Raw genomic sequence first — 16,122 nt, 5'->3', positions numbered from 1 at the left:
GTCATGGTGGACAAACAGGTTCTCAAGTAGATTAAGAGTGACACTGAAATCTGTCTGTCTTTGGATGAATATGTATTGCTCTTTTATTTTGTTTATTCTAACAAGACAATAGTTGAATCAGTATTTGAATGTATTGGAATAAACAGATATATTTAGGCTTCATGGTTTGAGTTCCACTCTCAAACCTTTGTGTGTGGAGTATATCATTTAACATTTTAACCTTATACTTCACAAGAGCTTGTAGATCTGCTATTTCCGCCGAATGTTTGCAAATTTAGACTTGATTGCTATAAATCATTCACCAGTGGAGATATTTATGGGACAGCTCATTGCTTACACTGTCCTGCAGCTTTATCTAACCTCGCGTCACCAGTCTTTCCACCTCGGAGGAAAAGCTTTATCAATGAGGAGGGTTCTGCATTTATTCATTTTTATTCATTTATAAAGCTGTTTAACAAAAGCTTTCCTCAGCCCTGCTGCTTTCTTGGAATGTTTGTGTTATAGCTCCCCTGCATGCAGGGGCGCCGATGACGTGGGGGCGCCGGGGCTAGAGCCCCCACAGTCAGATGATGAGCCCCCTCATCATTTCAGTGTGTCCAATTTAATTCCATTCAAATTCAAATGTTGCCCGCGACGGCCGGCCGCGAGAGAGACGCATTCAACGAGCCGGCCGTTAACACCTATAGAACAATAGCGCAGGAATGTAGGAATGTAACAACCTCACCCAGCCCTTGTAAACCTGCTCTGATGTGTAAACCGTCCTAATGTGACAATTAAACCTGATTCTTCTTGTTTCTTTGAATTATTTTAGTTTGATTGATTTTACTGTACAGTATAACTAAAATGAAACGAAAATAGCACCTTTCATAACATGAGTGCAGCTCAAATCTATAAAATAATTAAACTGTTTAAGGTGGTTTTTTTTAAAGTTTGATTGCAATTACTGTAAAGTTTAGTTTACCCCCTTTACCTTTAGCTCAAATCTCTAAAATAATTAAACTGTTTAAGGTGGTTTTAATTTTCATGCTATAAATAAAGTAATTCAAGTAAAAACAAGTTGTGTGATTATTTTAAGTATAGCCTTTAAGTATAGTAAGCAGCAATGTAGGGGTCCATGGCATGAAAAAGGTTGAAAACCACTGGCTGATAAATCCCATTTTACTGCCATTATTTTTAACTGATTTTAAGACAAGTTGTCTGATTATTTTAAGTATAGCCTACTTATGTGTGGTATATGTAAAGGGCTTTTATATAAAACTTTCTTCATTTTTAGATTCATCATGACGCACAAAGCAGCACCGAAGGCACAGCACAGTCAACAAGAGAGACAGAGAGAGGGAGCGAGAAGGATCCTCCACAATTAAAATAGACAAAAAGATATAATTAGCTAAATTATATAAAAAACCTCTACAATGTTATAAGCGTTCTGCTAGTGCTTGTAGCACGTTATCTTTTGTGAGATCATCAATAAATGTCTTCTTGCATAATGTCGGTGCAATGCCATTAATTAATTAGGCCTATAGGCTACTTTGTTGATATGGTGCTGAAATGTTGAAACATGCTGAAAGTGAGTAGTGTGCAATAAAAAGCCCTTGTAAAATCGCACCACTGTACTATTGGCAAACTGTAAATAAATTACTCAATGAAAAAAAGAGAGACTTTTTTTTCCCGGTCGCGACCGCGGGGGGCGGGGCTGGTCTAGGTCAAGTTCAGCCCCCATGGTCGCGCACAAAAGTCGGCGTCCCTGCCTGCAGGTCACAACAACTTATCAGGAGTTTTTGTGTCCGGAACTGATCTTCAGTAGTGTGTTGTTGTTAGGAGGAAACAGTTAGGTGTAACACCTCGTCACTTTGAAGAGTAGCTGTGGGAGGAAAGTGTGTTTGTCGTTAAAGTTTAAAACGTCTAAAACAACGAGGTATGTTTATTTAAGGTGTGTTTTTCTTTGTGTTCATGAGTTTTACGTGTGTTGTACAAATATACATGTGTACGTTATGTTTGTGTCGTTTGCGTGTTGTGAGAGCTTGTTTACAGTTGGACGTTGGATTGAGGCTGATGTTAGAATGGTGTTTAATAGAGATGGTGAGTAAAGGAAGAACCAGTGAGTTGTTTAACCAGGAGGCAGTGATGGTGATGTGGAAGTAATGGTGGGATAAAGACATAGCATTAGATGAAGACTCTCGTAGATGTGTTTTATCGTTTTTTTAAAACCTTTTGAGTCTTAGTGACCACCTCCCCCCTAGTTTGCTTGGAATATCACCAGTAAAGCCCGTATTTCTCCTAACATGTACAAATGCAAACTATAAGGTACTTTCCCGCCTGCCCCAAATGTTAACTAGGTGTCCGGAGTGTTTGTTTAATGTATTAATCCATATCTTTCTATAAAGAAGTGTTTTAATCCCGTCTGTGGCCGAACGCCATTTCTTCCCCCTCGTTTACTTCCTGTTTACATTGAGTGTAATTCCGACTTTCACCGGATGCGCCCCGTCACTACCGCCCATTGGGAACTTCCGACAGAATCGGCCACAGACGGGATTAAAACACTTCTTAATTGAAACATATGGACTAATACATTACACAAACACGCCGGACCCCTAGTTAACATTTGGGGCAAGCGGGAAAGCACCTTATATTTTGCCTTTGTACATGTTCAGAGAAATACGGGCTTTACTGGTGACATTCCAGGGCAAACTGAGGGGGTGGAGCTAAGACTCTAATAGATATGAAAGTAAAAGTGTGACTCGATAAAACACATGATAGTCTTGCTCTAAGGCTAATAAAGACACATGTAGACCAGAGTTTGATATTAAAGTAGACCCCATCACCCCATAATCAACGTCTGCTTGAATCCATTTCCTCCTCATTCATTATTTGATCACCTGGTTAGTGCTGATGCTGCTTACATCATGGTTAGATAATACTACTACTGTACTACTAATACAGGATAAATACTCCAGAAACACAATCAGAATAATGCTTATTGCCAAGTGTGTTTGCACATGTCATGTATTTCTCTCAATGAGGTTGATGCATTGAAATAAGTTTACACAGACGGTATTAGCATACAGTACATATACCATAATATACTTGTGTAAATGAAGTGATTGCACACATACATTCATATTCGGTCCACATACATACACACTTGGTGGAGGGGATTTGTGTGAAGGGGACATCTGTACAGTAGCTATACTGTACTTATACTTCACCGACTGAGCTTGTAGATCTGTTTTTTTTAATATTTTGAAAACGCATTAAATTATTTTCATTTAATGGCAAGCCCACAATAGGGATGCCAGGTTACCATCCTTCTATAGATAGCACTGTAACATTAATGCTGCTATGTACTATGTTGCAGTGATGTAAAATGGCATGTATTCTTCTATAGATAGCAGTGTGACATTAATGCTGCTATGTACCATGTTGCAGTGATCTATATAGTCTGTATACTTCTATACCACTATACTATCAATGCAGCTATGTATGTGTGCAGCAGTGAGGAATACCCTGTATTCTTCCTTAGATATCACTGTAATGTTAATACTGGTATGTATGCTGGGGTATTTCATCATGTCTCCCACTGTAGGTATGTGGAGTGAAGTCTGTCTATCCTGTTGATAGACTGGTTATTATAACCATTATTATGGTCAAGCAGTGATGAGAGGCTCTCTGCTGCACCTCTGTGGTCACCTTGTGCATTACAAATACATTTTAGGTATTTAGCAGACACTCTGATCCAGAGTGACTTCCAACAGTAAGATCAGAGTAAATGACATGAACCCTATAGTCAAATAGCTGGCTAAATGGTCCCATAAATAGAGTGCAAAGAAAACAGTTTAGTGCTTCAAAGTTTAAACAGTTCTGTTCTGTTTAAACAGTATGCTGTCTAAATAGCACAAAAACAAATCTATGGTTATCAATAACATGATGTGAACAATTAACCAGCATTTTTCTGCATAGTACAACTTTGTAACATATTTTTAAAAAGTGCTATACAAATAAAGTTTTAGTATTATTATAACAATACACTAACAAGTGAAGAAGCTGTTTCTTTGCATTTTAACTCCAATACTGCATTCGTTCACAATCACATCTTACCACATTATAACGACCTCATTTCACTAATGCTCAGCCTGAGTTGAATTAAATCACTGTGATCAACAGGCAATAAAAAGACGAAGACAGGTGAATCATGTTCATTCCATCAAGGTTCCATTTGTACCCTCTCAGAGTTAAATGAACACTGAGGATTTCACTGTGTGACCACATGTAACAGTAATGTTGTGTGTTCTCTCTGCAGACGAGACCCACCTCACCTCACCTCAGACATGGCTGACAACATCCTGGATGCTGCCTGCCAGAGAGAATCACCACAGGCTGCCAAGAGGATGAGACTGGACACTGACCATGTGAGTGACAGCTTTCAAGCATCATTACCAGATCAGTAACATGACTCACAGATGAATAGTAGTTTATTTGTCTGATTTATAAATCTCCATCTGTCTGGATGTTGTTGTCGTTGCACTTCAGGAGGACGGCACCAGTGTACCTCTATCCTCCCTGGATGCTGAGATGTTTGTGGACCCCAACCATCCCAACAAGGTCTTAGAGGGTCTCAACAGGCTGCGTCTCAACAGTACCTTGTGTGATGTAGTTCTGTGCTGTGAGGAACAGGAGGTCCCCTGCCATCGTACTGTACTGGCCTCCTTCAGCCCTTACTTTGAGGTAAATACACACTCAGTGTTTCCCCTAGGATGAAGTTGTAACTATGGCGCCAAGAGCGCCATATCTTTAAAAAAAATGGTTTTAATTTAAATTATATTTTTTCCCCCACATATTAAGTCAGGTGTCTGAGATTGACAGTGTCACTCTGGCTATTGACAACCAAAACAGCAGCTCAGCTCAAGTCCATTATGTCTGTCTATCAGTCATTGTTTCAGTGACGCAACACCACCGACCGCTTTCTTTTTCTCCCAAATGAAGGGGGTCGGATTCTTTTTTTTTACGATTTGTACTTTATTTTTCATCTTTTTTGACAAACATACAGGATTTCTTTTTCAACTTTGATGCAAGGATATTTAGACAAGACATACAATAAACAACACAATAACAATCATATTCAAATATCGACACTGCTGGTAATTAAACGAGACAAGACATACCATACACAAAATACAAATAAACACACCTTGAAACCATAAAGACATAAAAACATAAAAACATTAAAGAAAAGAGAAAGGGGGTCGGATTCTAAACTTTCTGCAGCTAGCGTTAGTTACCTTCCACTCCCAAATCATCGCTCGTTGTAGGCAACAGGCGATTTGGGCTGAGATAGTACAGCTATTCACATACTGTAGCTCTGCGTTTGAAAAGCTCTACTATAGCAGCTACAACCAGCGTCAGCGTGGATATATTTTAATTTAAAATGCCTGCTGCTTCGATGGGACAAGTGGGGTAATTAGAGGCTTATTGAACAGCTGAGAAACCTGCACATTTTACATAGAAACGTAGCGCAAATGAAATCCAAATGTTTATGCTGAAGTCTGTGTCCTCTGAGGTTTTCTCCAGCTCAAGAACTCAGCAGTCAGATGCGTCCCAGCAACAGGCATTTGGGTTGAAAATAGTGACGTGAATGAGAGGAGGGGGGGCGAGGGAGCTTTTGTACTGTAAATACTATAACTGGAAAAGCATGGACTTGGCACGACTGCGAGCTCTAGACAAAACAAATACATCTGTTGCAACTTGATTTGATATGCTGCGATGATGTACAGGCAAGCTATTGCCTAAAAGTTATTTGGAGCCTAGTAGGTTACTGAAACCTTTGTGACCCATAGAAAGCTGTTACCCTAGGGAGAACCGTTTCACAGGAGACCTACAAGCTCACAACTCGTCGCATAAAAAATCAAGCTGTGGCAACCAAAAACAAGGCGTAGCGTGCCGCCAATGTTAAATGCATATAGGGGAAACACTGACACTTTTATTGACCTGCTGTTACGCAAATATATTTCAATTCTGCCTTGGCTTTAAGGGGAACCGATCATCATGCTATTTCCATGCTATATCCAATTAATTCAATTAACCGTTGACACAATGTAAATAAGAAAGGCCTAAGCCATAAACACACCCAAGCCAACCATTCAGCTTTTCAACCTGCACAGGCCATGTTTACATCTGGTATGATGGAGTCCACACAGGAAAGGGTGACCATCAGTGGAGTGGAGCCTCAGATGATTGGTTTGCTGGTGAACTATGCCTACACTTCTAAGGTCTCCATCTCTACTGATAATGTGAAGGTAATGTATTATCATCTTAAACCTCATTCATTGTCACCATGTTTGTCCGACATGACGTCAGTGCTTAATAAACACATTTTGTTCATTTGCTCTAGGCCCTGCTAGCAGCATCAGACTTGTTTGATGTCACTGCTGTTCGAGAGTTCTGCTGTAAATACATGATGCGTCACATGGACATAAACAACTGTGTAGAGTTTTACTGCTGTGCCGATGACATCTCCTGTGAAATGTTGGTGAAACACAGCATGGATTACATTCTGGATCACTTCAGTGACATCTACCAGCAGGTCAGTCTTTGAGGAAGCATACATTTCCCGAGTTGATTTAGTCTGTTGTTGGCTTTTTTTTGCTATAACTTTTTTTTTTTTACTATTACTCAACCTCCCACCACCACAACTGAGGTAGAAACATTCAATCTGTCACAGTGATTGGATATACATTAATAAGCTACATATACCGGTCAATTTCACTAAACAAACCATCTATCACCAGTGAGCGCGCAGAAAATGTTACTTCAGTGTGAAGTATGAGAACAGTCTTCTCCATCGATCGGCTAATCTACTGTATTTTGTTTTCTACCAATAGGAAGAGTTCCTGTCTCTCTCTGTGGAAAGACTGACAGAGGTTCTCTCCAGTGACCATCTCAATGTGCCCAAGGAGGACATGGTGTTTGAGTCTGCCATGCTGTGGCTAGACAAGTGTCCTACCCGCAAGCAGAGCTTTGAAAAGGTCAGTCATTTCTTAGTCTCACCTTACCAGACGATCAGAGGTCTCTGCCTATCAATGTGTCAGGGGTCTTCTAAATGCAAGTTAGTTTCTAGAGTGACTTTCCAATACATGCTTGGCATCTACTCTATATGTGGTACTGGCCGGTAATATGCATTGTTATTATATAATGTTGTTCCAGTTTGATTAGTAAATACTCAGTGTTCTATGCATTCTTTTAGGTGCTCCAGCACATCCGTCTGCCTCTCGTCAGTCCCTCCTACCTCCTCACTGTGGTTGAGCCTCAGAGCCAGAGGTTCATCTCTGAGGCCAAGGATCGTCCCTACTGTAACACATCACGCCCACGCAGGACCACAGGTACCCTGCTGAACACATGCATGCATGTTCTACCTAGAGGTGCTGCGATAAATGTTTTTGCGATCCGATCCGATTCCGATCAGGCAGCATCAAAACAGATCCGATTCCGATTAATTCCGATCCGATACGGCACATAATAGTCTCTATAATACTGACCATCTCATGTTGACCCCCCCCCCCCCCCACCCCCCCGGGTTCCGCACAGTAAAAAAGGGGAAAAAGTATTTTGCTGCGTGTCTGAAATGAATCACTTTCTCTTTTATCCCAAATGCGTCCCCAATCAGTGTAAAGAGCCTCGATGGACAGAGGCCTACTATGTTGCAAAAGACGCCATCTAAGTTTCCCTTTTATGTAGGCATTGTCTTTTTTTAATAAGACGGACACAAATAAATCCTGTGGGTTAATGATTAATCACCAGGTTCGAGAGAGCAGTGGTGGAAAAAATAGCAGATCTACAAGCTCGTATTGTTTGATCGGCTGGTGATATAACTTAACAGTCACAAGGTATTTATAAACATACTTGTGTGGATGACGGTGACGGAGAATTTTAATGAAGTCTTTCAGGACGCGCTGCGCACTTCTGTGTTGCTTGCACGGAAAATGTGTCAGCCCGTACAAAATTTTATGTTAAAACTAAATGTTAAAAAAGGATTGATCAAGTGATCCTTTAAAAATATATATTATTCATACAGATTTTGTCCAAACATCACGCAAATCAGTGCACAGTATCTCTATAGTCATTAAACCAAACAGGTCTTTCGGATTTTTCATATTCCATCCTGATTGGCTAAGATTGGCTTCCAACGTTTGCAGGAGTGGTCAGTTTTGAACAAAATGCCTCAAATCATGAACACAGTGTGCAATTGCTGTGGAATGTTGCACACACATTCCCACTAGGCAGAGGAATACCACTTTTTCAAATCATTCTCATGGTGGCGCTATAACAGGCCGATTCGCGTTTTTACCCATAACTGGATTGATCTGTGTAAAACTTTGTAGCACACTCCCTAGAGGCCAAGAAAAAAACTCATTTTTCACATCTGTCTTTTATAGCGTCACCAGGAGGCCGACTTTTGTTAACCACGTTTTTATATTACTTTATTACTCCTGCAGATCTTATCCAAACATCATGCAAATCGGTACACAGTATCTCTATAGTCATGTGATCAAGATGGATCCGTCCGATTTTTTATATTTCTTCCTGATTGGCTAACATTGGCCTCCAAAGTTTGCATGATTGTTTTTTTGACAAAATGCCTCAAATCAATTTCCGTGAAATTTTGCACGCATATTCCCACTAGGCCAAGGAAGAAATGCCACCCTTTTCACATTGACCTGTTCTAGTGCGACGAACAGGCCGATTTTTGCTAAACAATTTTTTTTAACAAAATGCCTCAAACCATGAACGCACCAGTCCGATTGCCGTGAAAGGCTGAGGAAGAAATAGCACCATTTTCACATTGGCCTGTTATATCGCCACCAGGAGGCCCCAATAACCTACCTGACCTGGCAGAGACCTGTGCTCTGAGGAGCACGTTTTCTAGTTGCATCATGCATTCATTGTTTTAAGTTTACAATTCAAGCTTTCATTTAGTTTTTTGCGCTTTTATACATGTCAAAATGCATACAAATTTTCTCCATGAGATTCATTCAGTGACTGCTAATTTTGTGCTGCCTCTCTGGGGAGAGAGTTCCAGAGGGTTGGGGCTGCCACACTGAAAGCTCAACCAAATACATTTGGTTTCTCCTTCAACTCTTAAATCTACTCTGTCTGACCTGCTCCTTCTCCTCTGTTTGTTGAAGTGATTGTGACGTTGGGACAGACTAAAACTTCAAAGGGCAAAGTTGAGAGCTTTGATCCACTGACCAATCAGTGGAAGACTCTTGGACGACTGCCCTTGGTATTAAGCGGGTATGCTGTGGTTACATCAGGTGAGGATTACCATCAGAGTCAATCAATTTAGGACCTGTAATGGATCCTACTGTTTTACCTTGAATAGAGTGATCGCTAAGCCCCACCCAACGATGGCGTTTGTTCAATGCTAGCTTAGCAACCATCATGTTGGACAAGCTGCCATTCATAGGAATCAATGTAATCTTGCACACACATACAAGATAATTAGCACGCTCACGTGAGCGATCGCTGTTTGAAATAACCAATATGTAAGCCTATTTATTAGCCCACAATGTATATTGAATGTTATTCTATTTAGGCTTGCATAACGGGGACAATTTAGTGTTGTTGGTAAAAGGTGAATGGCTGCTTTTGTTTGATACGTGAGGGGCAGCCAATAGAGGGGCAGTCAATAGAGGGGCAGTCAATAGAAAGGCAGCCAATGTATCTATTGTTGTCGGAGGAGCAGATTTTCTTTTTTCTCACCTTCGCCGCGCCTCCTTCCGCGTTCGCAATGATTGACAGGCAGTAGTATTCAAGGAATACTGGAAACAGTGATTTTTGACCATTTTAATTGCTGATAGATCACAGGCAGGGTGTTGTCTAAATGTTACTACAAGAATGTTACCTATTGTACTGCATGCCGCCAGTGGTGAGGTTGGTATATATAAGACAGAAGTTCTCATTATTGGTTCTAGTGAGCAGAGGGAATCAATAATAAGTAGACTCTGTAACCTGACTGTAGAAAGTAACACTACAGTAAAGAACCTGGTGGGTTATTATTGATTCTGAATTGTATTTTAATACATACATTAATCATGTTACCAAGATTGCCTTCTTTCATCTTAGAAATATTGCACGAATTAGAGCCTATCTATCGTTGAACGATGCAAAACGTTGCTCCACACTTTTGTTTCCTCTTTACGCTTGATTACTGCAATGCACTTTTTTTCTGTTAATTAGGGTTCTAACTAAAACTGGCTCCCGGTTGTTTTTTAGGATTGATTTTTAAATTATTTTACTCGTTTATAAAGCTCTCAATGGTCTGGCACCTTCCTACCTCTATGACTTTCTGCCTAGATATGTTCCAAAGCGCCCCCCTCAGGTCTTTTAGTGCTGACCTGCTCGAAGTGCCTACAATGACTTACAAACAACACGGTGATGCTCTTACGGGCCGACGGCTTGGAATAAACTCCCATTACACCTAAGACAGGCAGCCTCTGTGGATAGCTTCAAAGCACAGCTCAAGACCTATTTCTTCACTCTTGCTTTTAGTTGAGTTTTAAATCTCTGTTATTCATGTTCTCATGCCCTTTTGCCTGATTCTTTTTTGCTATATATATTTTCTTTTTATGCTGTTGCTTTTCTTTTTTGCTTTATTGTTAAATTATTTGTACTTTTTCTGTAAAGCACTTGTGCTTTATTCTTGCTCTGTAAAACACTTTTTGAGCTGCATTTCATGTCATGAAACGTGCTATACAAATAAAGTTTATTATATAGCCTACCTGGCAGCTTATTTCACAACACACTGGCGCTGTTTTGGTGATATCCTTGGCTTTATAAGTAAACCATCACAATAAGATAGAAGATCTGTGAAGAAATGTAAAGTCGTGTATCTAAATCTTATTTCTTGTTTTAATTCTGCTCTTCTTCCACCATAGGCTCCTCTCTGTATTTGGCCGGAGGCCAATTCTATGTTTGTGACGAACGGGCTTATTATAACAACAGTGAGTTTTGGCGCTATGATGTTCACCATAACTCATGGTTGGAAATGGCTCCCATGAAAGAGCCACTCGATGAATTGAGTAAGATTTTCAAACTATCACATTCAAATTAACCACATTAACCATGGTTGCCCTATTTTAGGCAGGTAATGGGCAATAGATTTTTGAAATGCAATATAGTATTATTGTTTTATTTCAAATAATAACAAATCTACAGGTTCACTACGTATCTCATCATTTAGTAGATGGTCTGTTTCCAAATAGCCACATTTGTAAACCAAATGTACACATTTCAGAATATAATTCTAGACAATATCAGTTACTTTTATATCTAATTACATGAATATGTATTAAAATGGGAAAAGGCATCTGTACAGGTAGCAAAATGTATCAGTTCCAACTGCAGGATAATGACATCACTTCAGTGTTGTTGCTATATCCCCAAAATTGCTATTCTGCCCACACACCTTTGGGAAAGCATATAGCGGAATCTGAAACCACCCGCAAACTGCCAACTCGGAGCCAACTTGGTTTGGTAGAGCTTGGTTTGCTCGCCAGATTACACACGTCAGTTTTATTCATTGATTACGCAGGAAATAATGAACTGATTACAAAAATATTAAATTCTCTCTAATCAGTAACATGTAGGTGATATGTCTATCAAATGTGGTTTTATTGAAAGGCAATCAAAGGCCAGAGCTTAGAAACCAATCGTCGATTTGTCGGGTGTATGTTTCCATGTAAAATCCTCACAGCGTCTCGCTACTGCGGGAGGAGCCAGAATTTGCGACAGAAATAAGAAACCAGGTCTATGAAAACAAGCCCAAAAGAAGCAACTATAATAGCCCACATGAGCACTTGAGCACTTCAAACCTATATGTCATCCATTAAACAATGTGCATATTTATATATGTTGGCTATTTGAAAATAGACGATCTACAAGCTCACAACCATTCTACCATTATTTACAAGCAACTTCATAAAAACAAGCCCAATGTGGCTTATAATAATCAGACCAGGCAACACTGCAGACAGGGAGAAAGGAGTGTGTAAGATTGGATTGGGGATAATGGCTAGCACAGTCTTCTCTTAAAGGTAATAGCATCTGGCACGGTGATTGGTTTTATCATTGTAACGCCCAAACCACACCTATGCATAATGTAACGGGTAGTGCGCGTGTTTTGCGGGTAATGCAGGTGTCCCAGAATAGCAACTTTTGTGGGGGAACGCCCTTTGCCTAGTCCTAAATCCCATATTGGTGGCTTTAGCCACTTCGGCACTGAGTAGGGCCCTAAGTGTTTTTGCCTTGGTTAACCAATGAGATGCTGCATAGTGCATATGGCCAAGGAAGGTCATCACTTAAAGGAGCATTTCACCCCTGGAAGAAACTGCAATCACTCAATGGTAATAGTATTTGTAGTAGATAACAGTAGCACAATTTAAAATGTGCACCCTATGGCCAGAAAAATAAAGAAATCTGTGTGTTTGACTAGGGTTTGACTGGACTGCTGCATAATTTGGTGCACTGTGCCTCCTTGTGGGGAGGGGAGGTTGCATGTGGGTGTGATCTCCAACAACAAAATACAATGCCATGTCTGCTTATTATAAGCGGCTTCTTTCTAAAATGTAGTTGATATTTGGGCTCGTTTCCAAATGTTTTGATTGTTGTTTAAACCAGTGGTTCTCAAACATGTTCATGTATTTTTCCACAGACCCCCATCTGAAATTATAATTTGTGCCAGGGAGCCCCTAACAAATATGTGTGAAAAATATTCCACATTTTGCACTTTTTCCCCCTCAAGATTTTTTTGTAAATAGCAGATCTACAAGCTCACAATGGGTCGCGAAGCGTTGTGAGCTTGTAGATCGGCAATTCTCAAATATATAATATTAATATCCCATGTCTAGGTAAAGTGCTCTTGGCCTAGTTATCTTCTTTTGGGCTTGTTTTCATAGACCTGGTTGCTTATTTCTCTCACAATATCTGGCAACACTGGCTGTAGAACGTGTACCTCGCACACGTTCATCTAGTTACATATATGTCCAAGGATTCGTTAGTGATGTCATATCACTGACAAATCCTTGGTATCTTTATGCAGTTCTACTTCCATGTCGCATAGTAGTGACATCACTGTCGAATCCTTGGTATTCTGATCCTAGCCTTTCGCGACGGTGTTTGTTTACCAGCGCCGCCACTCCACGCTGTAATATTTTTTTTTTACGCTTGTGCTTATGAAACACTAAACAGGATTATTATTTCATGTCAACATTCAAGTACAACTATCAGAAGATAACTCAGGTAAAGTAATGCCTCACTCTGCAAGGGGGGTTGCCCGCTGGCCGCAGCTAATGGGAGTGGCCGAGTGGGGAAAGAAGGTTGAACAAAGTGTTACGGGCTGTCTTTGGAGCTGGTCTGACTGAGACGCGTCGAGACAACATGTAGTGCGGAAAGGAATGAGACCAATCTCTCGTGACGTAAATAACGTCACGATGTATTCGAATTTGACTAGATATCTAAAAACACAGATTATACACAAAAAAAAACCAGGATCTTGTTTCTTGAGTCCTAAACTTCATTAAAATAAGATCTGGTTGCAAAATCGGCGAAGTGTCCCTTTAATCAGTTATTTAATTATAATCATTATAATATTTATTTATAATAATTTATTTTTTCTCTGCTCAACCCCACATGTTACATAGGCCTGGTGAAACTGGATGGATATGTGTTTGCAGTGGGGACCTGCGGGGATGACCATTATTTAGGGCGTGAGTTCTTCATGGAACGCTACAACCCCAACACAGACACCTGGCAGCTCATGGACTCTAGTGACGGTGTGGCAGAGCGTTACGATTCTCTCAGCTGTGATGTGGTCGCACTAGATGGACAGCTCTATTTTATTGGTATGGAACAGATTTATGCACCTGCAGGTTCAGCATGCTGGTTTTAATGAGATTGTGTTTTTCATGTAGTGTTAGTGTATTTCAAGCATAATGGTTCACTGAAAATGTATATTATTATGTATTCATGCTTCTCCTGTTGACGATGAATAATGTTTTGACGTGTGTGTCCTCCTGGACTCTAGGTGGTGCTCCAAGTCTCTTCGAGCCAAACCGGTCCTCCCAGGTGGCCAAGTACAACCCTAAAACATCTGTGTGGACAGAAGTTGCTCGTATGCAGATTCCACGTAATAAATCAGCTGCTTGTGTGCTGAATGGAAAGATCTATGTTACAGGTATCTTATCAGTCAGTGGTGGAAGAAGTACTGTTTTCTTTTTTACTTGAGTAAGAATAACAATACCAGAATATAGAAATACTTTTTTACTCAAGAGAAAGTACAAAAATATAGGCATACAATTAAAATGTGCTTGCAATACCAAACGGCCCTTTTCACAGTTTCACAGTTGTATTATTGTAATAAGTAATGCATTAATGTATTCATCACTTTAATGTTAGATCTGGTACAGGTGGCGTAGCTGTATAGCTTAATAATCATTTATCAGTTAATGTAGGTTTAGTATAAATAATAAAAATTAGCAAATTATTGCAAAAATGAATAAAATAAAGTATTTGTCTCTGACTTGTAGTGGTGTAGAAGTATTAAAAAAGACAAAAGGAAACGTGCAAGTAAATTAAAAGTACAGTACTTGAGTAAATGTATTCAGTTACTTTCCACCACTGGAAACGTTATAAAACACACTAACAGTCACTATCCTGTTAATTCTTGCTTGTGTATAGGTGGTCTGAATTTTAATAATAGAACAATGGAAAATAGGATGGAGTGCTACAACCCCAAGACCAACCAGTGGACCATGTGTGCCCCCATGCAAGTGCAGCGCAACTCGCCTAGCATGGCTGCGGTGGATGGAAAGATCTACGCTGTTGACGATAGGTATGACACTGCTGCTCCATGAATGTCTGAGAAAATGTGTTGTCTTGTCCACACCAGACATTTCTTTAATGGCTGTTTGTTTGTGTCTCTTCATTTAGTTCTGCCCGTAACATCGAGTGCTACTGTGAAGAGACGGACACGTGGGAAACTGTGGGGCAGATCTCTGATGCCCGCTTCGGTGTCAAATGTGTCTCTCTCAAGCTGAGGAGGGATCATGGTCATCCCATAGATGATGATTCTGAAGGTGACTAGGGTTGGGGTCCGGAACCGGAGGAACCGGCTCCAACATTGAGGAACCAGAATCGGTTCCATCACATTTGGAACCGGTTTGTCACTCTGTCAGAAGCTGGTATGTGGACTTCATGTCTGCTATACAATTACAATACCAGTGCTTCTCAAACTTTTTAATTTCAAGGACCACCATAACTCTTGAGTTGCAGACCTGTAAGGGCCCATTTGGAACCTAACTACATTTGTGTAAAAAAAATCTATATCAGTTTGGCTTTCATTAAAATGTTTGATAAGGAATCGTCCGTTAAGGAATTGGATCGTTAAGAGGGAATCGTTAACAAACCAGAATCGATAAGATCCTAAAACCCTAAATGTGTCAGAATATAGATGGATATATAATATGATTAGATTATATTGATATAATGTAAACAATGAAGATGATCAGTTCAGTTTCAGTTTATTTTTATTTATAGTGCAACATCACCCCAAGGGGTCTCTGTGCACTTCACAACACAAAATACATAGTAGTCAAAAAACAAACAAACAAGGAAACCAAAAAAAAGAAAGATAATACAATATACAATATATGAACAATATTAAAAAACCACAGTGCAAGACTATGGGGAACCATAATGCAGGGAAAACAGATATGTTTTTAGCCTGGATTTAAAAATGCCTATAGAGTCGGCATCTCTAACAGCTTGAGGGAGAGTATTCCAGAGATAGGGGGCACGATGTGTGAATGCTCTGCCCCCAACTGTTACTTTTTTATATGTTGTGACTGTGAGGAGACCAGCATCCTGGGAGCGTAGTGGACGTCCAGGGATGTACGGTTCTATTAAGCTGGACATGTAGGATGGTGCAAGTCCGTTTAGGGCTTTATAGGTCAGGAGTAGTACCTTGAAATCGGCTCTGGCCTGTATCGGCAGCCAGTGTAGTGCTATGAGTGTTGGTGTGATGTGATCATATTTCTTTTTTCTGGTTAGTAGTCTAGCTGCTGCATTTTGAAC

General features: G+C 40.1%; 1 protein-coding gene across 1 annotated transcript; it reads left to right on the top strand.

The window, feature by feature from the left end:
• The first annotated feature begins 1,855 nt into the window (after window positions 1–1,855).
• Window positions 1,856–15,405, top strand: LOC308105471 (kelch-like protein 21). The gene is made up of 13 exons (XM_080456202.1): window positions 1,856–1,915; window positions 4,298–4,406; window positions 4,528–4,722; window positions 6,156–6,290; window positions 6,386–6,577; window positions 6,876–7,019; window positions 7,238–7,373; window positions 9,177–9,305; window positions 10,929–11,072; window positions 13,692–13,892; window positions 14,075–14,224; window positions 14,728–14,881; window positions 14,980–15,405. The coding sequence occupies exons 2-13, from the start codon at window positions 4,326–4,328 to the stop codon at window positions 15,131–15,133; spliced, it is 1,815 nt and encodes a 604-aa protein (XP_080312328.1). The 5' UTR covers window positions 1,856–1,915; window positions 4,298–4,325; the 3' UTR covers window positions 15,134–15,405.
• Window positions 15,406–16,122: the final 717 nt, after the last annotated feature.

The sequence above is a fragment of the Gymnoscopelus braueri genome, assembly GCF_963280865.1.
Source record: "Gymnoscopelus braueri genome assembly, chromosome: 17".
In the NCBI taxonomy this organism is placed as follows: Eukaryota; Metazoa; Chordata; class Actinopteri; order Myctophiformes; family Myctophidae; genus Gymnoscopelus; species Gymnoscopelus braueri.
Note: the sequence above shows the minus strand (reverse complement) of the source record. Positions and strands in the feature narration are given on the sequence as shown.